The sequence below is a fragment of the Lagopus leucura genome, unplaced genomic scaffold (assembly GCF_019238085.1).
Source record: "Lagopus leucura isolate 7727_CA_CO unplaced genomic scaffold, USGS_WTPT01 Super-Scaffold_100008, whole genome shotgun sequence".
NCBI lineage: Eukaryota > Metazoa > Chordata > Aves > Galliformes > Phasianidae > Lagopus > Lagopus leucura.
In genome coordinates, this window is record NW_024962265.1 from 15124386 (window position 1) to 15149298 (window position 24913).

General features: G+C 37.2%; 1 protein-coding gene across 2 annotated transcripts in view; it reads left to right on the forward strand.

The window, feature by feature from the left end:
* The window catches only part of TBC1D22A (TBC1 domain family member 22A), a 154172-nt gene extending 130399 nt beyond the window's left edge, over positions 1 to 23773 (forward strand). For both annotated transcript variants that reach the window (XM_042872645.1, XM_042872647.1), the window contains exon 13: positions 20536 to 23773. In XM_042872645.1, coding sequence (XP_042728579.1) covers positions 20536 to 20664 — 129 coding nt within the window. In that variant the 3' untranslated portion in view covers positions 20665 to 23773. The remainder of the gene's footprint in view (positions 1 to 20535) is intronic.
* Positions 23774 to 24913: the final 1140 nt, after the last annotated feature.

Genomic DNA, 24913 nt, shown 5'->3' on the forward strand with positions numbered 1-24913 from the left:
GATCATTGCAGGATGTTCTTCAGTGGTTGGAATAAGGAGAACAAGGAAGTGAGATCTTAGCTTTTATTTCTTATTCATGATCTTTTTTGTGGGCAAATTTCAAAGTTTTCATTTTCTTTTGAAAGGTGACCACATAATAACACACTTTTTACTTAAATACAGTCAATGACTTTTCACAGAAGAGAAGGGGAAAGAGTTTGTCTCTTTAATTGAAGAACTCAGTTGAATTCTGTGTCCTCTCATTACCAACATCACTCATTCCCATATAAACCTACTTATGATAGCATGGGTTTCCAAAGAAATTCGCTGGACCTTACACAAAACACAGTGTCTTTTCCATCTCTTAATTAACTTATATCTGTGAAATCTAAGATGCAAGTAAAACTTGAAAAAATCTGTCTGTTGATATTTATGTTTTCTTTCAGTGGATATGTTTTAATCTACAGTCAGTTTCTAATTCACTCATTTTGTGAATTTAAAATAATTGCTTGCTAGCGAGTCCATTGCACAGTCCTTTCACTAAAATGATGAAGTTTATTACAAACATAGGATTTATGTTAATGTCGTGATTTTCTCATGTATATCTACCTAAAGGGAGCATGTCTCAGTCTGTTTTGTTTAAAAGCTGTAGCCCTCTGGCATAGCTTTCTGCTTGTACTAAATTTCACACTAATTTTTTTATAGCTGGATAATTTATTTTTTTTTTACCCTGGATGCGAAGAGGGGTCAGGGTAGAAGTGTGCTGTAACTGTCAAAAACATGGCAAGAGCAGCTGTAGTTAGATGGCTGGCTGCTAAAAAAGCAGCTGTAGCTGTGTCTAACTGCAGGTGGTGATGACTTGGGTGATGCTCTGGTGAACTTTAATGTATCTTCAATCTCAGCCCATTCATTCTGAATTAAAAGCATAATCATACAAAGTTAAAGATTTTGATGCTTTGCTAGGAATCAGATGTGACAATTTTAAAATATTTTATGCTTTTAACCTTATTTTTTAATTAAGATTTTCAAGTTCCTTGTATCATCTATATCCTAAGTGTTTTGGCTGGATCTTTGAAGACACGGGGATGGCATGGTTTGATTAATAGAAATGATTTATTTGGAAATGTTCTGATCCACCCATTTGACATAAGATCAGATATTAAAATCTGCAGCCTTCAACGTTCTGGCTTTGTAGATAAAATCTCCATTTACCCTTTTCTATGATTTTTGGTTTCCCTTAGTAAATGAGAAAGGTTCTCGTCAGTGGTCCAGAGGGTGAAATTATAGAAGGGAATGATTAATTTATTTTCCTGCTGTCTGGGTTCCTAACAATCTTTTTCAAATCATTTGATTAGAATTGCCGAATTGAGTTGAGTGAAAGAAAAAAAATCCACTAAAAAAATCCAAACCATAGACTTCCTGAAGATACAGAGAATGCAGCTAAAGAGAGAAGTGATTTGTATCTAGAGAGAAACAAGAACTCTGTTACAGTCTTAACTTCAGTGCTATTCTCATGTGATTAACAGCTAAATCTTTCAATTGGCAAAACATGCCTGTGTGTTTGTATAATCATTGAAGTAGAGTTGTGTGTGACTGTATCTTAATCTTGTATTGCTTCTTTAGTACTAAAATTAGTTTAACCAGAAGAATAGACTTTACGTATCCTAATGTAGGCAAGCAAGTGTTGCTTGTTCTTGACATGTAGTTCATCATCTGCTCTGGCTCTCTGACCATAATGAAGTCTCCTATCATAAAGTAGTGTGAGAACAGCATAAATATAATGTAGTAACAGAATGATTTAACAGCATGAATCAGCAGTGGACCGTTGTGGCTTTCCAAATCTGTACGGCAACTTTACTGTCTCAACAGAATGTTAGAAAGTAAATGAGGTAGCATTAGGGTTGGAGTGATTCCAGTCATCATAAGTAGGCTGAATTCATGCCTCACTGGTGCTGCAAGGATGCTGTCTCCTCCTGTTTCAGTCTTGCTGAGCGTGTTATTGTCTCCCTTGTGGGAATATGATCACTTACCAGTAAGTGATACACTGGAGGTCGTGGGTATGAAACTGCAATGAAAGAATTTGACATTTTATTACCTTTATTTATGTTTCTTTTACTTTTCAAAAATAAATTTGCTCCAGTTAAAATATTGCACATATATTTTGTTTTAGTTGTTTGGATATTCGTACATATTTACTCTTGCTTCTGTCAGAATTGTGAATACTCAATTACTTTCTGTTGATGTATCTATTGTAGTTTATCAGAACACTTCTTAGTGTTGAATTTGTTCTCTTAATGGACGAGCACTGTTTTATCCTGGAGAATGCAATCTGAAGGCTTTTCCTGCTTTTCAGAAACACTGTAACTAGGGAAACCAGCCAAACTATCAGAGGGAAATGCTGTAAAGAGACTGTGGTTTCCTCATGACCCCACTGTGACCAGCTAACAATAGTGAAAAAGATATTTGTATTATCTGCAAAAGCAGCTTTATCTTTATTTCCTTTTATGGATTTTAATGGCAAGTGTGTAATATGAGGGTTCTTCCTGTCTTTGACCTGTTTTATTCTTCTGTCTTAGAAGAATGTTAGACAAAAATAATGCCACTATCCTCATGAAGATGATAAAGACATAGTCTTAGTTACACCTATTAAATATTGTCTATGAGTATTTTCTAATTATTATTATTTATCTAGTTACTTATCCAATTTTCTTACTATCAGTTAAGAAGAGATATGAAACTTTTTTTTCACCATCATTCCTATCCCAAAGTTTCGTTTCTATTTTTCATCTTGAAAAGTGTGTCTGCATTAGATAACAGTCAAGGCTATGAAACTTCGTTTTACTCTTTCATGATATTTTGATGAAAATATGGAAGATGATCTTTTCTTACCAGATTCTATATTTTTTTAACTTTTAAATAGCATTTAACAGCAAAGATTACTTACTAACTGGAGGACTAAAAAATATTTCTTAGTTAATTGTATTCAAGGGCAGGTTTACCTAGTGATCTTCCATGGGAGTCAGTAATTGGCAGAATGCTGTTCATCATTTCCACTGATGTTTGAAAGTATCTATAAAAAAGCTGATAATAAAAATCTGTGGATGACATTCTGACCAAGTGAGAAGGACAGTGCAATTACATAAACCAATCCCAAATCACATGTCCAGTCTACCTCTAAATTCAAGCTGCCTTTTGGTACAGTCAAATGCAAATTTTTTTGCAAATATAGGATAAGTAGAATATGTCATGTCTCTGGAGTGAGAGACAACATGGCATGGCCTCTGAAAAGATACATTGCTGACGAGTATCATTAGATGAACTCCCAGAATAATGCTGTGGCACATGGGAGTAACATTATTCTTAAATTAATGAACTTAAAAGTTTGTTTTGTATTTGTAAATGATAATATTGAATCCAGTTCTTATGTCTGAACTAAAAGGCTTAGGGCTCAGGATGACTGAAGGGCTTGAAATACTTAATTAGGCAAAAAGCATATCAATAGCTTACTTGATAAATATATGAGAGATTTTTATAGAAAAGCAATCCTAACACACAAAGAAAACAAGTCTTGAATATCTGTATCTCTTAGGGACTTCTAATCAATGTTTTTTTCCTGAAAGAAAACAGGTGTAGGTTTAGTTCCTTTTACCTACACAAGAGGTCAGACCAAGATAAGTTATGATCTTTTCTGGCTTTAATATCCACTCTACTAATCAGCTCAAAATTTCTGTTTTGTATCTGACAAACAGTAATCCCACTGACATATACGATTGCTGTCTTATAAGGATACAGACAGCATCTGAAATACTTTCCACTTTTGGAACAACTAGACAATGAATTGGCTTTAGAATACAATTTTGAAATGACAGTCATCATTTCTTATGCATTTTTCACTTCACAGAGTTACCTCTTGAACATTTTGATATCTATGAAGACTAATTGGCAGAGGAAAAGCACTGTTTTGATTAAAGAGACGACAGTTGCTGAGTAATCTCTGTGTTTAGTGTAAATGAACTCTAGAAGCAAGCGCATTTTGGTTTGCCAATATCTTCCTTATCTCAAAAGCCTACGTGAAATAACAGAAAATATATATGTTTTCTGTTTAAGGCTTTTTGGCTCTATGTGTCCTGAAACCAAACCCCTTACAGATCTGACAGTCCATTTGCACACTGCTAGGGTCACCTGGCAATACTGGAGGTCCCCTCTGATCTGCACATGTTTTCAAGAGCCCTGTTTGTTCTGACTGCTGACACAAGGCAGAATCTGATGCTGGGTGTGTATAATCAGGAGAGATTTCACATAAGCCTTGCTTTATGGCTCGTATTTAAAGAGATTCTGCTGCTATCAAAGTTTTAAATCAAATCTTCCACACAAAGAAAATCTGATTTTATTGGCCTGTAAGTTTCCAGAAGAAGCACTTTCTGATTAATGTAGGATATTTTTCTCTCATCAACCAACATTTTTATGTATTTTCAGTAAACACCACAAAGGGATCTCTGCATTTTCTCCATTTCAATATCAAAAGCATTTTTATGAACAAAGAAAGTGTTGTTCTTCCCGAGCAATTTAGGTGACCTGCTAAACTAAATGCACTGGCAGGGCTTCCATTTGGTTGGTAATTCACAGCTGTCACTGGAGACTTCTCTCTACAAAGAAAACTGTTTTCTTTCCATGTTTATTTCTTCAGCAAAAACTGCGGCGCAACAATGTCAATTATTGGCCTTATCAGCGTGTAACCCTGGAGAAGACTAAAATCACAGGAGCCTGCACACTTGACTACCAAAGTCAATCAAAACTACTGATAAGAGAACAAAGAGAAACTAAAAGCTTTTAGAGTAGGAGCTGAATAACAGAATGAAGTGACATATGACTTTCTTTGAGACGAGCAGATGGAGGAGGATTAACTGTATTTCTTTCACTCCTCTGTTTTCTCCTATGGTTTCCTAAATGCTCTTGCATGTAGATTTTGCCCTCTTACAACAAAATTGTCTCATTTCAACAGCAAGACAGTAAAAATAACAAGTATTTAAATGCCTATTGTTTTGTCATCTACTTGTGAACAAATGGGATTTAAAATTCTTCCAGAAATGTCATTATAGCACATCTGCTACTTTTTTTCTTAACCTCATAGTTAGCTGCCATGAAGAGGAAGATCTCAACTCATTTGCTCTTTACAGTAAATGATTTTTGCACTAGACATCCTTTTGCAAAGAAGGATGTAATATCACTAATGTAGTTAACGCGAAGCAAAATGCACTTGGTCTGATGTTGAACATACTTAAATGAGCAATACTTCTTTCACAAAACCAGCTAATGCTAAGCAGAACACACTGGGTCTGATGGTAAGCAGAACATCCTTTATCTACTCAAGAAGCCCAGTATATCATTGTTATCTAAGTCAGCGTGAGGGCCCTCTCCAGTATATCACTGTGAAACTGCCAACCTGGAAAAAACAAGAGGAGGGCAATTGGCGGTCATGAAGAGGAAGACTGCTGCTGCCATCTCTGAGGGTCTTTGAGACCCCCCACTCAAAATCACTGAGCGTGTGCAAGGAGGTGGGACCCTTCGTTAATGATTTTGGGGGGAATATTGAATATGTATGTACTGACTGGGAAACCTTTTGTAAATGTAACACAAGTAATGCATATAAGCTGAAGGTCTTTTGTTCAAGGTATGTGTTGTTAGTGCAGAGATATCTCCCTGTGCAACTGAGTAGCAAGTAAAGAATGCCGGCTCATTCACGTTGGAGTTAATAATTCCTGAATTTCGGATGACCGATGAAATAAACTCAAGCTCTTTGTATTTTGTTGAGTAGTGTTTGCTAGCTGTTAGCTGAGTTACAGTGGTCGCCCTCTGTCCTTAGGCAGCTATCACCAAAGCTTTGTACTAATCTTTTTCATCACAGTTCCTGTACACGTTTAATCTCACATGCTGATCTGCATAGGATGACATCTTAAACAGGAACATAAAAAATCTTTAATAGCTGTTGTACTCTCCCACGTTCTTTATGATTGTCACCGCTGGCAAAAAAATGACAGAACGTAGCACGTAGCTGCCTCTGAATTGCCAGCTTACAGGGAAAATTATGAAGGTAAACTGAAATTGTTGCCAGTAACATACTTCTGAAAGTTACAGTTCATGTAGCTGATACTCTACTGTCTGAAAAAGGACACTTCTTCCAAACTGCATTATGGTTTCCTCTCCTGGAGATTATTGTGGTAAATACCTGCTCTTATCTGTGTCTTGAGGAACCAATGGGAGATGTAGTAAAGCTGCCCTTTAAACCCTTGGATTATATCACTTAATGCACCACCAAAGTATTTTTCTCTTAGAAATATTTTTACTGCTTTGCTTAAACACTTAATGACCTTTTGGTCATATTGTCATATTCATTTATTTAAACAAAATGACATTGTATGCACAAGATATGCTTTTGTAAAATATGTAATTCTGTGAAAAGCCCAGCTCTCCAAAGGAAATCAATTTGAATATATTTTCCTTAATGTATGTATATTTATGTAGTTTTGAGTCTGCAGGTAATCAGAGAGATTTCAAGGTTTTTCTCTCAATCTGTAAGCCCATACAACTCTTCTAAATATCATTTAGATTTTTAACAAACAATATGGGCTTGAGAACCTGAAGAAATCATACAGACTTCTTAAAATTCAGTTTATGTTATATTAGTACCTGTACTAGTTACTGTTACTAGTACACTAAAATGATTGTTATGAAAACTATTTTTCTCTTTTCCATATTTTTTCCATGTTTTTCAGATTTTCCATGTTTTTATGAGAGCTGCTCCAAAAGTAATGCCTCTTACTTTCTGTGTTTGCCCACAGTATCAGAGGTGATATTTTTGTGGTATGGCAGTAGAGATTAAACCTTCTCACCAATATCCCATTACATTTTGTTGCCATGCAACAGACGACAGAGAGGCAGTCTGACAAAATGGTGCCTGGCATGGAAGTATGTATGAATCAAAGATGTGGCATTGAATTCCTCCTTGTGGAAAAAAATTGGCGTTCATGGCCACTTGCTTTACATTTATAGAGACCAAACAGTAGGTGTGAGTACAGTGAGGCTGTGGGTGGTGTGTTTCAGCAGTGGCAACAGTGATGGAAAACACAAACTGTGTTCCAGACGGCCACGCACAGGTGTCTTGTCACAAAATGAAGAGCATCTTGATCACCTCATCTGTGTGAATCAGCAGATTATGGCAAGAAAACTGTCTACAGAGCTGAATGTTGGTTTCAGTGCATTGGAATCAGTGGTAGTGACGTTGGTATACCACAGTTTCTTCTGGGTGTGTCCCACCAATGCTCACACAGGAACGGGAAGAGCACTGCATGCAATTTTATCAGGACCTATTGAACCAGTGCAAGACTGGGGGTGACAGTTTCCTGGACAGTTATGGGTGACAAGACGTGGTATCACCCTGTGAGCTGGAGTGAAAACAGCAGTCTGTGGGGTGACAGCATGTGAAATGAATCAATGAAAAAGTTCAAAATATGGCCCTCAGTGGGTAAAGTGATGTGCACCGTCTTTTGGGAGAGCAAAGAGGTGATCCGTCTGGATTTCCTAGAACCTGGACAAGCTGCCAACTCTTCTGACAATTGCATCTTGACATTGACTAAATTGGTGGCCCAGACTTCTAGAGTCAGGACAGAGAAGAAAGCCTCTCTCTTGAAACACAGTAACACCAGGCTCCATAACATTTTTAAGACCATGGAGTTCACTGCCAGTTTTGACTGGACTGTCTGACCACACCACCTAACGTCCAGATTTGGCACTTTCTACCTTCTATCTGTTCAGGCCAATGAAAGATGGGACTGCGTGGGCAACATTTTCCTAGCAGTGACTGTCAGCAAAACAGTGAAGCAGTGGGCCACGTCCTCTGGTGCAGATTTTAATGAGCGGGACAGGAAGGCTCTTGTTCATCACTGGTGAAAATGAACAGCTAGTGGTGGTGACTGTGTTGACAAATAGTGTTTTGTAGCTTGGAATTTACTCTGTTAAATAGAGCTATGGTGCTTTTTGTATCTTTTGTAGGTTCCGTAAAAATGAACAGGAGGCATTATTTTCGGAGCAATCTACATATTAAGATTCTTGTTCACATTGAGGAGAATTCAGAATTTTGACTTACTAGATTTTCAGTTAAAGATCTGAAGCTGCTTTACAATTGCCAGACTGCCAAACCTTTCTGTTGGGTATTAATAACTGGACGAGAGGCCACTGCAATAAAAGTGCAGATTTTTGGAGAGTTTTAGAGCATAAACTTTCCTTGCATTTATGAACTAGAATTATGAAAAAAAGGGACTCGTGGCGAAGCACTTTTAGGACTTTAATCTTGGAAATCTTAAAAGTCAGCAGTCAGAAAAGATTAATTCAGCCTGTTGTCACTGTACTGAAGAAACATTCCGTTCTTTTCTCATGTTTGTGTCTGGAGGCTGTTCCTTTGTAGATAAGCAAAGAATAAATTCTACATTCAGCTGTTGATTTGCAACTTCTATTTTCCATTAAAGCTGAGGCATTCATTATCTCATATTAAAATTTGATCTGAATTTCTGGTTGGTTAAAGCTGAAATTGTAGACTTCTATTTTTTGTGAGTGTTGTAATGTTAAAGAAAGGCTTGTAAATATTACATAAATAAAATATACTAGTATTTCAATCGTCTTAAAATAATTTAGGATATTTGTGGATACCTTATGGCTTTGCTGAACTGCATTTAGAGGCCTGAGAAGGTGGGATGATAACTCGTTAAGAGTGTATTTGGTATGCTTTATAATGGAGAGTAAGGATTTAAGCTATAATGTAATTTTGGTGAAAGATCAAAAGGATGTGAGTTGTTTCACGTTGATTTATAAACCATTAGATAAACTGAGGTTTGGGAGCAACTTCTGCATAAAATAACAGGAGATAAAGAGCTTGATAAATGTATGTGAGGTATTGTGTGATGTAGTAAGATTAATCTTGGTTTGCATTTGTTGTTATCTCTACTGAGAGGCTGGGAGATGTCTTGAGCATAATTCTCAACGATATTTCTTGCATAGTATTTATACTGTTTTGGAAGTTTATTTGATTTATCTTATAGTATACAGTTGAGATGTATTTTTTTTTTTTAATTTGAATTACTGTTTCCATGTAGTTTTCTGTTAAATCTTGGCTAAAACTTCTTTCCTCCTCATGCATCATTTCTTCTAACGGGTATAAAGGAAATACATTTTGATACACATTTTTATCTTAAAGCATCCAGAAATGGACAAGAGGGTTATGTTTTTGTGTGTTGAAGAGATCTGTGGAGCTTGGATGATCCTCTATCCTATGCTCTTGAGTCTGCATGTTTTGCTCGCCGAGGAAGCCTAAACTATTTCTTGATATGAACAGCATTCCTTTTCTCAGAGCTAGAGACCTTTGGGTTAGTTCTTATTGATTTTGTGACGTTTCCCAAGCTCATTCAGAAATTCTCAGTTATGAGACTCTCTGGCCAGCCTAAGACATAGGACTTTGGGCAAGCTTTTTTCTGTCCTTTCCTTTAACTATACTCATGTAGGTGGATTGTTCTTCCTCTTCTACTGCCATGGTTGTGCATGTTGGTTCTCTTTATTAACATCCTTTAGTCTGCTGCAGGTGCACAAATACTTCGTGGTTTTGCCATACTTATTATTCAGAACAAACACCTGTGTATGGCTTCCTGTGATGTGGATGACAAACGCATGGAATTGGCCTCTTACAGTCCTATAGTCTTAGGATACAGACAAGATTCCACTTGAATTACGTTTAGAGATTTTTGTAGCACAAGAAGTATGCTAGTTAAGTTGCCACTATGAATTGTGACATTTGTTGTGTGAAAATTTGTATATCTAAGACATAGCTATCTGCTTCGTGCTCAGCTGAATAGAAAGGCAGTTTCATATCAACAACTCTTAAAATTCTTAAAATAATTTAAAATTCTGTTCAGGACAATTTACATGGTGATCAGAGGAGCACCTCTCCTATGAGGAAAGGTTGAAGGAACTGGGCTTGTTTAGCGTGGAGAAGAGAAGGCTCCGAGGAGACCTCACTGTGGCCTTCCAGTACTTGAAGAGAGCATATAAACACGAGAGGGAACGGCTGTTTACGAGGGTAGGACAAGGGGAAATGGTTTTAAACTGAGTCAGGGGAGCCTTAGGTTAGATATTAGGAGGAAGTTTTTCACTCAGAGGATGGTGGCACACTGGAACAGGTTGCCCAAGGAGGTTGTGGATGCCCCATCCCTGGAGGCATTCAAGGCCAGGCTGGATGTGGCTCTGGGCAGCCATATGATGGTTGGTGACCCTGCACATAGCAGGGGGTTGGAACTGGATGATAATTGTGGTCCTTTTCAACCCAGGCCATTTTGTACAATATTAAATATCTTTTGTCAAAGCATACTGATTGACCCCATGGTTCATTATATTCAATTCATATTTGATCATTTTCTTTCTTTGCTTTCCTGTGGTTATAGCTATTCATACATTAGTGTTAAGATTTAGAAGACATTATAAAGAGGGGAATATCAATAGGAGTTGTGAGCAATGAAAACTGTACCACTTAAAATGAATACTAAATTGTGGTCAAGAAAACCAAATAAAGTGGAGAAGGCAGCATATGGACATCCTGGAAGAGACAGAATTGTAAACTTTCACTTGGAATCTGTTGTACAGTTTTTTTTTTTATCTTGCTTGACTACTGAGAAAAAAAAAATGTTCTGACTCATGGCTAATCACTTCAGAAATGAAATTGCACTATAATTGCTGCCGTCTTGATAAGTACAGTAGATTCTATGTCTGGGTGGGTTTTGTTTGTTTTTAATAGGATGACTTCTGATTTTCATCCTTTTTTTCTTGGTTTGCTTCTTTGTGCGTGTAGCTACTGTCACACTGTCGAGCTCAGGAGTTTATTTTGGATACTATTTATATTTCAGGATGTAAGAAATACATGTCTCCAAATACTCCAGCATTATTTCATAAAGTAAAGGCAAAAGGTATAATCAGAACAGTTCTGGACTGTTCTGCTTTGTGCAGAATGGGTACTGAGAAATCTTCCTGGACATTTCACAGGATACTACATTTTCATATGGCATTTCTAAAATGAACGTTTAGTCATCTCTGTTTTAAAAGTAAGGAAGAAATTGTAGCTCTTGTATTGTGACTGATTGATCTTTGTTTGAATCAGATGACTTCCTCTTCTTCCTTCATTATTGAACCTTCTTTATCAGTACCTTAATTTCTCCTATTTAACCTAAATAGAATTTTGAAGCACACCTGTAGATGATAAGTTTCTAGAAGAAAATTATCTAGCTTGAAAATTTGTTTCCTGACACAAGATTTAGGGAGTGGGCTTACTTCCTGTTTTGTCTTCTGTTTTCATTTGAGAACAGCATTAGCTAAAAGACAGTCCTTCCATACGCTCATTTTTGGCATAATAATTTATATATTTTTATATCTATCCTGTTAACTGTTAACCCTTGTAAATGAAAATGGAGATGTAAATCTTTTCTTCAGTTAAAGGAGCTCAGCTTCCCTGACATAGTTCTTTAAAACCACACATTTTATGATTACCAATTAAGAATGCTAATGGCTTGCAGAACAGAACCTTACCGGATGAAACAGGACTTTAATTGCTGTTCTGATGCTTTTAATATGCTGAATCCAAGACTCCTTTTGAGCAGTTGCAAAAGGCAAAACATGAAAGGGAAATGATAAGACCATTAACTTTTCACAGGCTTTCATTTTTAGATTGTTAAGGTGGGTTTCTATTAAGTTCTTCTTAGGAATCTGAAATTAATTATGACAGCATGCTTCTGTATGTTTTCAGGAGATTAACAGGAGGTTGTTCAGGTGAAGCGTCACCGCCTGTTTTTCACTCGCGTGAGAGCTGTCAGCCCTACCTATTGACCAGCTTTGGGATATGACAGCTGAGCCTTATCTGACTATTGTTATTTCTTCACACTTGGAAAGGAGTTGTTAGAGAACTTGGGAAGATTTTCAAACTAATTAATGTCAAAGAAGTCAATTGCATAAGACTGACTTTACTAATGCTTTCAGCAGTGAGGTGGATTTGTCTGTAGCTGCGTATCTCAGATCACAAGTAATTTTAAAGATGCATAACAAGTTAAATTGTATGACTCCTAGTTCAGACTAAGAAAGTGCAGCAGGACTGATGTCATTTTAGTACTAAATCATGCATTCAACAAATAAAATATATTTATTATTTATTTCTCAATGTGCATTTAATAGGAAGTTCTTTACTCAGAGGGCGGTGAAGCCCTGGCACAGCTGCCCATAGAGCTGTGGGTGCCCCATTCCTGCAGGCACTCAGGGCTGGGTTGGATGGGGCTCTGGGCAGCTGAGCTGGTGGGGGGCAGCCAGCCCAGGGCAGGGGTTGGGGATGGGTGGGTTCGAGGTCCCTTCCAACCTAATCCATTCTGTGATTCTATGTATCTTCTCAGAATTACCACTCACTTGTGTTACTGGAAATAAACTGATGGCAGGAGAAAAAGGGGCTTTTACCCTGTTCAGATTTTTTTTTTTTAAGTATCCATTTAGAGCTTTGAATAACCTGTTTGTCTGTGGTTGGCTTCATTCTGTTCTGGTTTCTTTAAGCTCTAGTCTGTTGGCTAAGACGGTGCAGAAAAGCAAGGTCAAAATTAACTTAAATAAGAATTATTGCATAATAAAGGATAATTTAGTTACTGAGCAATAAATGTACAAGAAAAATATTTTAGTATTTAATATACTAAGTTCAATTTTCACTGTTTAAGGAAATACTGAATTCAGGTTTTTTCCCCCTCAAATTGTTATTTGACAGAATGCGAACTTTTATATCTTACTTTATTTATGACATGTCAAGAATGTGCATCTCCTAAGTCCTTCAGACTGGGTCTAGTGCAGGCTTAAACTTAAATGCTCCTACCAGCTGACAGATAAACCAGTGTTTCCCCATTGTCTTCTAAAAATTTTAAGTTCACCCATATTGCTTGAAATTGTGAGACTCCAGTGACCAAACTCAAATGTTTTGAGATATCTCAGCTATCACATTCCATATCAGGAAGCAATCAGCTGTACTGCAGAAGAATCTGGATCCATGGAAGCCTCTTGACTTGTATCTGCAGGAAGCGTTTCTTAAACTGCAGTTTAAGTTACTTCTTCCTAGTAGCTGTTTAATACTGGATTTTGAAATCTCAGCGTTCTCAATTCCAGCTGTGCCAATATAAATGAAATGGTTTCTCTTACTCTGAGATATAGGTAATTAATAAGAATTGCAGCACTCCAGAAATATGGTTCATTATTTGCAACCCAAGATAGCAGAGACAGCTGGAGAAATGAGAAGTGGCAGCATGCATAAGGAAAATGCTGAGCATATTGAAAGAGGAACTACAGTACTCAAGAAAGAAAAAAGAACTCACCTTAGAGCTCAAGTCCTACTTATTTGCTGCATTACATATAAACAGCAAGTGGCAGAAAGAAAGGAAAAGCAGCTGGTAAGGCAGAAGAAGGTCAGTGAGACTCAGCACTGTGCACTGCACTTATGTTTTCATGGCACCAGTCTGTGCATTTGTTTCCACTCTAATAACAGGCTGGAGGAAGAGGGCATTGACAGAGCTGGGCAGGATGTGCTGGGATCCTCTGGGAAGAGGATCAGAGGCCAGGGCAGCTCATGACCCACCTGGCAACTGCAGCAGTTGCAGGGGCTCAGCCAGGCACATCTGTCCTTCTGCTTCATAGTGCAGCACAGGAGAGAGTTGGAGTCAAAGGATGGGATGCCCACTTGGTACTGGCCATCCATGCCACCTTTGTGTTTCACACTTGGCAATCCCAAATATGTGCATTGTGAAAGGAAAAAAAAAAAGAATTAGAACATTCTCATATTAAGAATTCATTTTGTTTGCATGGTGATTACATCTGTTTGGTAAAAAAAAAAAAACAATAAAGTTGAATTGTTGTCCCGTTCTGGCTGTCTCTAGCACTACAATACAGAACTCCCCATAAAATGTAACAGGATATAGAATTTTGTTGAATGTGTGCATGTGTGTATATGCTTATTTCTGTTTTGTGTTATCTAAACAAGTAAATGAGTGTATTTTATGACACCAATTAGTTTGTTCCTTAGCTTGACTCAGTATTTCCTCTAAGTGAATTTTAAGTAGTATCGCACTTCAGTTGTTCTTTGAAAGTAAATGCTGTGTTCTAAAATTACAGGAACAACTTTTTAGGATGCATGTAACTCTCATAAAGAAGCAGTTTAATCAAATGGCCAGCATCAATTTTGCAGTGTTCCATACGTTTGTGTACTGCGTAACAGATACAGCACTTGTTCATAGCCGTTAGCAATTCCTTATTAAATAGTGAAAAATTATATATAAAGTTAATTTACCTTCCATTTCGTTCTATGCTATCATAAAGTCTAATATTGTTAAATTTCTGATCATAAAACATGGTAAGATTGCAGGTTCTGCCTATCAGTGCAAAATGGAGCTGTTGTAGAACAGAAGTATTCATACTATAATTACATTGCAGTTAGCAGCAGGAAGGATTAACAACTCCAGAAGAAAAGTACTATACTTCAGGATTGCCTTGATTTGTTAAATTATCAGACTAGTTCTCAATTTTGACTTTAAAAACTAACTATTAATTTCCTCAGTGTGTCTGAGTTTGAGTTTAGCTACTGCTCCTTTGTATTAGCTAGAAATAAAAACTGTTATGTTACTGTTTTTTGTGTTCAGTTAAGTTAGACATGGGTCACAGCAATAAGCAAAAGGAATTGGAGAGAAAGCTCCTGTTGTTAGACCCAGACTGGCAGATGTCACCTTCCCTTCCATCTTTGCAAGGTGGATCTGGATGCCCATCTCTTTGTTGTGCAGGGAGCCCAGTCCCTGGCAGCTTCTCTTGTCCCTTCGGGCTGACTGATATAACTGTGCAGTGCTTGTTTGGAAGTTTGCACAATGGTGCTGGCTCAGGAACGCTCCCCTTGTAGAGCAGGAGATGGGATGTTACAGAGGAACTGCACTAGGAACTCAGTGGCTGAGAGAGGCAAGGTGATCTTTGGGCTTCAAGGAAAAGTGGTGTGTGTGGCAGTAGTATGGAGGTCAGGTCCTAGCAGGGAGCTGTCAATGAGTTCAGCTCTTCATCAGAATGCATGAAGCAGAAGTGGGTTAGTGGCTGTCATTGTTTATGGCACATATTAGCTGCTATTGTAATCAGCTAGCTGGGATCTCTGCAGCAGGCCGTGAACAACAGAGCTGTTGTCTCCTTCCTAAGGCAAGCTTTGAGGGTGAGCATTAGATACAAAGAGGAGATGTAAGAACTGAAAAACCAATAAAACACAAAACCCTCAGCTTGCAAGTGAAGAAACACATTGTAATTGTTAGGGGTGACTGACTAAAACGGAGATGGGCACTGTGGACACCTCTGTAAACAAATTGCATCTTCCCAACCTAGGGAATATTCAGCCTTAAAGAACAAGACAAAGCATATTTTGTTATGAAATAATTTGAAAAATTTATACATTGTTTTAAAGGAGTCATTTTTTTCCTTTTCTTGGAGAGAAAACAGCAGACAAGTCATACCTGTAATAGTGAAGAAGGTTAATACATGGGAGGCTATCACACAGTTCCTCTTCTGCAAATGGAACAAAAATTTTGCTACAAACAATCAATGTTCTAGGGAGTGGAAAAACACTGGGATGCATTCACAAACAGAAGAAAAAGGATAAAATATGTAGCGACTGCACTGTATGCTACAAAATCCATATACAGGAAAAAAGTTATCAATTTCCTTGTTTTGTGGTAGTTTCGTTGATTACACTGAGCGTATTTTCTCTGCCCATGTTTCTTTCCTAATTGTGTACTGCATTATATTCTGGGACTGAATATTCTTCTGTTTGAGAGTTAAGTATACTTAGCATTCTCCTATCGTGCTTTTGGATTTCTTTTCTAATTAAGCCCGTGTCCTTTAGAAAATAAAATACTAGAAAATTTCAGCATGGAAGGGACCCCAGGAGGTCTGCAATGCAATCTGCTGCTGAGAACAAGGCTAGATACAGAGCTAGAGCAATGTTTTTTCTTGTACTTGGGGGGGGGGGGGGGGCCCAGAGGAGCAAAACTATGTAGCACCTCAGACTTCCTCTACATCTTTCCTCCAAATGTTGCTCTTGCGCAGAGGCTTTTAATTCCCAAAGCTGGCTTGGTCAATCAAAATAGGCAATAAGGGAATCATCGTCATCTCATATTCTCTGCAGTGTTAAAGTTTTTAACACTCTTATTTTTGCCTATACCTTAAAGAGAGATAAAAATAAACAGGAAGTAATTTGTAAGAGTTTTATTTTTAAGGGTTTTTGGTTGTATGTTTAAATTGAACAGTTACATCGAAGATCAGAAAGTAGCTGCTGGTTTCCCAATCCTTTCCCAATAGGGAAGAAACTTGCCACTGCCAGAATGGCAAGGAGGAAGAGAGGGAGGCTGGAAGTGCCGCTCCCCAGTGCACCATGAGGAGGGAAATGGATGCAACTGGAGCTGTGCTGGTAGGCGAGCTCATGGTGTAGGCCTTAGCTCAGGAGATGAGGGTGGCTGTTTGGTGCAGGTGAAACTTGAGTGCGCTATTTCCCAGATGTAAGGGGTGAAATTTAGGACGTATCTGTTGGAAATACAGCTAAAATATAAACAAACTTTGGAGTGGGATTTTGGAAACCCCAGCTCTGCTGATGATTTGCTGGCTGCCCTTGGGCAAGGTAGTTTCTGCTGTCCTTAGTTTTATCTGAGGGATCTAGAAATACGGATGTGAAAATCTTTACATTTCAAAAGCCCTGTATGAAGACTAGGTGGCATTATTGTCACAGTTATTTTTGTGACATTGCAAAGGGGTACTAAAGCTGATATTCGCAAAGAGCTGTTGTGGTTCTTTTCCATGAATGTAACACATCTGATAAAGTGATGGAGAATATGGCTATTACCCACTGATAACTGCTGCTGCGGTTCTCCACGTGGGCCCTTTTCACAGCTGACCCAAGTTAACAGAGCCTTCAGCTGATAGTTGAGTATAGCAGCTTATGGCTCTGGCTCTTGGGATTGCCAGTTTACCTACGTCAGTCCTGAGAGACAGTTGTTATAACAACTCAGTGTTAGACTTCAGTCAATGTTGAAAAAAGGTAAATTAGGTTATGAACAACTCCTAAACACTGCTGGAGAGCAAATGCATGCAGGTCACGCAGAGTAAAGTTTTGTGCAGCATCGGTTGTCTTGTGTGTGGCACACGTCACTGGGCTGTGAATACTCACTGACTTCTAACAGTATAACCACCGAATTAGGAAAACTTGAAGTGCTGAGAGTATTCAGACTACTTTAAGATCTTCTTGCATGCAGTAATATGAAAGATGTTAAAATGATATCTGGGGAAAGATGGAGGCTAACTTCATCTTACATCCAAATCTAACAACTAAATCTGACAACTCAGATTATCTTAAGTGCTTTGAAAAGGATGGCAACTGTTTTTATTTAAAGATACTAAAAGCCACAGTTAAGCGATGTTATTTTTAAGTACTTAATTTTAAACTGTGGTTTTGGTCACTAGTGCTTCTATTAAAACATTGCTGCCTTAACAGCTAATTTTTGATGAGCTGCTACATAATTAACTCTGCAGGTTAGGATCAATAGAAGTGGGTGTGCGGGGAGAAATGGGCATTTTTGCTTGTAAAAGAAAGTAAAATTTGGCATTAATGATTGTTTGCACATATGGACATATTACATAATTTTCACAAAAAAAATGGAGCTGACCAGGTCTACTCAGATAAGTGGTTGTAATTTGAAGCAAGTATATTAAGTGTGAAAAGAAGATCAAGATATTTTTCATCCCTTTAGCCTTGATAGTTGGTGAGTCATTTCAATGGAACCAGAAAGTATCTGGCAGATTCCCCAGCTAAGTACAATATTAGGCAGAAAAAAATAAAAATCTTGCTGAGATATTTTACAAATACTGCTTTTTCTTTCTTTTTTTTCTTTAACTTAGTTTTCTTGCTCTGAAATATACCAGGCAGTTTGTCAGCAGTGTATTTTTGTGTTAAGCATTAACCCAAGTCATCAATTCAGCGTATTTCAAACTGTGTCTCATATATGTTAATTCTGGAAGTAAATAGGAAAGCAAATTTAACCAGTTAGCATGGATGCCTTATTTGCACGAGGATTCAAATGGATCTTCTTATTTTTAAGAATGATAATTAAAATTGAATGAATACTCTTGAGTCGTTCATATGGTCATCTTTGCTCTTTTGCAAGTGTACAGTGTTAAGTTGAGCAGCTTTAGGTCATGTTGTCATGGACTCTTGCAGGTACTGATTAGCATATGTTTGTTCTTTTCTTCAGAACCTAGGACTACGGAGAGTTTTCTCCTGGTGTTACTTATTTATTCATTTTTAAGCATGCTGTATATTCCGTATTTGTTTCAAAATTCTGCTTTGCACTTTCAAATACTTTGTGTTTTCAACAAGCTGAAGAATGTATTTCTACCTCAGACACTTCTGAAGCTCATTAAAGTAGTAGATCACAGATACATAAGCCTTATCTTTAGTAAATCACCAAGCAGTGTTTCATTTTGTTGGCTAGTTAGCCCCCTTGGATTTGGAACACATGTTCACTGCTCAGTCTTTGCGTTTGAGCAGTTAAGGAATGATCTTTTCCCCCTGGTAACGCTGACAAAATGCTTGCTTGAAGGTAAATGGGTTTTGACAGTCAATAGATTACTCTTCCATTTCTTTCTGTACTTGATTATGATGAAAATAATTATGAATATTTGCAATTTATAATGGAAATATTAAACTAGTTCTTCATCAAATAGTGCTACTTCTCCAAAGAATATCAGGGAAGATGAAAATGTTTGAAGTGATTGGCACGTTTTTGTCAAGAGTTTCAGACTTTGTGATCAATCATAATTTCGAGAATGCGTGCAGTTGTGCAACTCTGGAGGCCAACAGTACTTTGGATTGAAAGACAGACAGATAGAAGAAAAAAGAAGAAAGATAGACAGATAGAATGTCCTTTTGTCAATCAGAAATGGGATAGAAATAATCTTTTCAAGGGATCCTTTGAAGTGCAGTCATTGATCCCTGTGCACCATAGCTCAGTATAGAACTACAGTCCTGCAGATTGGGTCTGTAGGAAGTTGCATATATTTATTGTTGCTGCAGCGAAACATATGCCCTGTGAAAACAAGAATCCACATTTTAGGACCTTTTTAAAATAAATACAGATTTTCATTTGAACTTGTTTTTCTTTATGAAATTTCAACAGTATAGTAACAGCATCCTCATTGAAATAAATTAGTTTAGACTAATAACTCTTTCTCACTGTACAATATACATAGCATACCTAGCAGCCCTAGAAAAAGCCAGATATTCTTCATGTTTGGATGTGAAAAGATTAATTAGGGAAGAGAATTTTAACACTTTTGTTCATGCACTGGACTAACCTGGCTTACTAAGTAAACATTAGATCTGACATTGACATGTGGGGTAGCCAGCAACCAGGTTTTATCTATGGCTGTCTGCCTCACCCACCTGGTAGAGAGGTTATAGAAACGCTTAGGGATTAAACATTAAATGAATATATTATGGTTTGTTAAAGAGGAAATGTAAATGTGCATTTTGTTCAGACCTAGCATGGGATATACAACAATCTGGGTCACAGTTGTTACAAACTGCAAGTTACAGTCTGTCTTCCAGTTAAATGCAGGAGGACCTGTACACAAAATATGTAAAAACTTCAAGAGCTTGGTTGGACCTGGCAGGTGTGTAAGAAGTGTCATGGGGCTAAAACCATGTAGGAAATATGATAAATCTGAGAAGAGACTGGTCCTGAGTTAAACCATTTTGGACTTAGCTCAGAACTGAATTTCTGGTAGTTTTGTGTGTGCTCCAACCTCTAAGAATTGTATTTCAATTAGAAGCTGTAAAATGGGAGTGATAACACTGTTTTCATTTTAGAAGCATAACACGATGGTTCTAAATCAGTTCATGTGAGTTCTTGTTTGTTTGAACACAACAAGGGATTCCCAACCTTGGTCAGGGGCACTGCTACTGTACACTCATATAAGGGCAAATGCAGTAAATACAGCCTACCTAGCTCTCACTTGGAGATTATCAATTCTTTCACTCTCATGCTGCACAAAGAAACTGAATTTATTCCTCTTGTATTTTATGTTATTTTATTTTATGTTATTTTATGTTATTTTATGTTATTTTATTTTATTTTATTTTATTTTATTTTATTTTATTTCTGAAGACTTAAAAATAGTTGTAGATAAATACAACCTACAGCTTGTTTCTGAACTGAAAGATTGAATAGCAAGTATTTCTTGCTATAAAAGTTACAGAAAAATCACTTAAGGGAATCTCAGGTTTGTTTGGGATACTGAGGTGCTGCATGCATGTAAGTAATCATTCTATAATAAATAGCTATTAAATAAGTATATATATATGTATATATAGCTATAGCACTTGTATTTGCAAATATATATCGATTTCCTTTTTTTTTCTCTCTCTCCAACTAGGAATTGCTGATATTTTTACAGAATTTGCCCACAGCACACTGGGGAAATGAAGAAATCAGTGTACTCCTAGCAGAGGCCTACAGACTGAAGTTTGCATTTGCAGATGCCCCCAATCATTACAAGAAATGAATATGAAGATCCAGAAATTATTAAGACCAATGTGTTCTGCAGTATTATGGCATCTGTTGTTATGATTGTGATTTCAGCTCATTGTTCTTCCATTTGAATTGAGATGACCATTAAAATCCTGTTGGAATTTGGAAAATGAGAACAGAATACCAAAGGAATGGACAAAAAAGGATATTGAGTAATGAATGAATCTAAGTTAAAAGAGAACTTCTTTGTTCAGCACGAAAAATTAATTCAGAAATCTATCACATAATTGTCTTCTTTTTTCCCCTCCTATAATTTGGTGAAATGGAGTTGAATATATGTTGAACAATTCTTATACATACCTGAGTCTTAGAATTTCTCAGAATGATTTTGTGGCTGTTTTGTTTTTATGTCGTGACTTTAACAGGCAGTTGGAATTACTCATTTTGGATGAGAAAAACAAAGCTCTTCACAGTCACAACGACCATTTAAGGCAGCAAGACCTGTGTTTGGAGGTCTGTTTATAACCAGGACGATGCTGATGTTCTCATACCATCTTTCATTGTTCCGTGGAGTGAGGTTAGAATGATACAAGAAAATAAAAGGGTGCAGTGGAAATTGATGGCATTTTCTAAACATTATTCAGCATTGTTGGGTGTTGTAGGTTTTTAGCCATACGAAGAAGTGACTTTATGCCTAAGACTCATCAGTGACACTAAGATAAGTTCCTCTTTATGTATTCTGGAGTGTTTTTAAAATATTGAATGGAAGATGTGGTATTGTTACAGTAATTAAAGCCTTTCTTTCAGGGCCTTTCAGTTTTTCATTATTAGATTTCACTTTTAAGAATCTTACTAAGAAGCTTGGTTTACAAAGCAAGATATATTTTTATCTCAGTTGTTGCCTTATTCTCTATTTCTAGTGTATTAGAAAAGGAAAATTAATATATCTGGTTCAAAGCTCATTTGTTAAATAATTTAGTACCTTTTTTCTTATTATTCAGAAGAAGTGAGGAGATGGTTCCCCATAACTGTACACACAGCTCACTTTTACAATATGAGCAGAATACAAATTCTCTGTGACTGTGCAGAATGAAAGCAGTGTTTCTTGAAATAATCGTGGGATTCAGAGTAATTTCGTTGAACTTACACAATTTATGTCCACTATTTATTCTCAAGAAATCTGTTAGATAAGAATTCTCTATTAGACTTAACTAAGCTCATGTTAATTTGTGCCTTCCATAAACACATGGGTTATTAAGGGTGACACTTGCAGTAAGCGAGATACTAGAAGCTCTGAATATTCATCAGTTCAGTTCTAGAGTAGCACAGTGTCACACAAAAAGTATAGTGCACTTTTAAGTTTGGGAAATGAAGTTCTTTCAAGAGGTATTCTCCTATGACTTGTTATGGAAGATTAAAGATCCTAAAAATACATAGATATGTATTTTGATGAAAGCTTTGTAGACATATTAGTCACATTACTTATTTTAGGGGCTTTAGTTCTTGACATCAACCGTATAATAAATAATAAGTTGTTTCAGGGTAAAAAGAATGCAATACATGTCATAATGAGATCCGTGTTTTAAAATTATGTGAACTCTATGGTAGAAGAGAAAGCAAGGAATTAATTCCGAAGCAGGAGGATTTGCTGACGAGGATGCACTTCTGTCCCACTGACAGCAGCTGGGGTTTGCAGTTGTGATGGCCACAGGTTGATGCCTCCTGGATTGCTGCACCTTGCCTGGGGTCTGTAGTGGGGCTCTGTTTCTGAAACGTGTGTAAATGGTTTCCGTAAGTTCACGTTACAGCTCTGATGTATGGAGATTTGTCTTTATGTTTACAAAGAACGTCATATTGTGCCTAACAGAATAGCTACTAATAACAGAGTAAAAGAAATGTATGACCGTTTGCTTTAGTCTTTGTATTCACATTAATTTGTTAATAGAAAAGCATATTATTGTAACTAGAGAAAAGACACACAGCATTAAATGTACAATGTTGTAAGAGATTTCTATAATAATTATTATTTTTTAATTGAGATGTTATTTAGGTAGCTACACCTAACATGGAAAGTTGACCCAAAGTTGTCTGCAGTGTCAGATGCTTCTGCGTCGCACACACGGGGCTGGATGCATAGAATTCCTTATGGGTCCATGCAAGTTGTCTGCCACGTCTTCCCAATACAGCAGCTGTCTCTGACTTCCCTTGGAAGAAAGCATTACCATCAGAGGTCGCCTCTCTACCATGTCTGTGTCAGAAGTTGAATATTGTACTTGAGCACATTGCTTTTAAGGAAGTGAGACGTTTCCTAATATTGATGCTTATTTATATAGATACAGATTTTTCTGGAAAATAAGAGATGGATATATAAATAAGGTTTATATATCTGTACAGATAGGAATCATTTGCAGTAAATAGATGGCCAACATTTATGTAACATTTCAGGTGTTTCCATACGTTTTAAATTTCCATAAAATATTTCACTCAGAACAGAACCAACCAACCACCTTACATTGAACAATTGTACACCTCAGGAAAAATGTCATTCCAAGCATAATGCTACACAGAACAGGAAATAACATTATCATTGTTACATCCCACATTCAACAATGTTTTTTTTCTTTCAAAACTCGAGGTTCTGAATATTGTAAAATTCCTTTGTAATATCTATTTTCTTAGGAAGGAGGCACCCGGACACATCACTGGTGAAACCAGGCAGTAATTTGCTAGAAATGATGTGAAATACTGAAATTGCAGTGTCTAAAATGCATTAAAGAATTTCTGTAACAAAAATTTAAACAGGAATGTACAATATAAACAGATTTATGACTACAGTATTTGAAATATGTAAATAGTAAGCAAATTACTCAAGTATGTAAATACACGGGATAGGATAGAATTGTAAGTTGGAAATCTTATGTAACGCTGTAATATGTTATAAGAAATTAATTGCTTTTTTTTTTTTTTTTTGCTCCGTTCCGTATGGAAAGGACCATTAATTTGTTTTTCACTTCAGAACTGTATAATAAAAGTATCTGAAGTTCCATTGTATGCTTCTGACAAATATAAGCACTGAGGCACTGGTTACATCTGTAAAACTGATGAAAGATGAGGAAATAAATGCATATTTATGAAGTGCTGTACAGAGTGGAAAGCTTTTTTATTGTTTTCATCAAGCACATGGCGTAATACATCAAAGTGTGGTTTTGGTGTGTTTGCTTATTTTTTATGGTCTCAAAACTCTTTATCACAACAGCAAGTGCAATTGGAAAAGCTCTGTTCCTGGGTATGTTTCTACAACTCTCTGCCCTTGTGTCTTACAGATTGTGCAAGTTAATGAGGCAGACAACTTCCAGAGGTTTGTCTCTGCATGCGCCATATACAATGCAAGGCACTGAGCGTTTCCTGCAGAAAGGGAATGAAGATGAATTTGATCGAGCAGTGGAATTCAATGGGGGGGAGCGAGTAAGGGTAAAGCGAACAGAGGTGACAGAGAAATCTGTGCAGTTGGTAGGAAGGAGAGGAAGCTTCAGCTCAGTGTTGGGAAGTGGTATGAGGTGGCAAAATGAGCAATAAATTCGGAAATTTAATGATGATTTGGTTAGATTAGCAAGCAAGGAAAGATGCCCTGTTAATCTGGAGAGCTCAAGTCCCTTCCACTATGGAGGGCAGTGTGAGACTTCCAAAACAGGATGGATCGGATGAGAAAATATACAACCTACTGATACAGAAGGCAAAGTTCCTGGCTTCTCTGTTTAACAGTTCACACAGTACACAGCATCGGGGGAACAAAAAAGGAGGCAATGGGATGCAGTGGGTAACCTCTCTGTTATGTGCTTGACTACTGATGAGTTGTAATTGTGCTGTTCTCTCACACTGGATGAAATTTGGTTCTCTCCATTTGCTGTAATCTTCTGAAGATTCTGCAGAAAATCAACAAGAAAATCAACAATTCTTCAAAGACTTCCAAAAGCAAGAGATGAAGATGGGTGAAGTAAAATCTCACAAGGAGTGCGCTGGGACACAGCCAAATGCCATTTGTTCACGTTTTTGTACAAAAGCAGCTCTTACTATCTTACATTTATGCAACAGCAAGAGCTTTCCAGAAATCTGATCTGTTTCAACTCCCTTCCACCTTGCAAACAGGATAGGGGTGAGAGGAGGGGAGGGAAGTGCTCTGTAGTGCTTTAAATCTTTGGAGATGGGAAAAGCACGGAGAAGCTCCCAGTCCGGCATTTGAGCATGGTTCATGCCGTGCCATGGGAAGAAACTCCAGCTCCAGT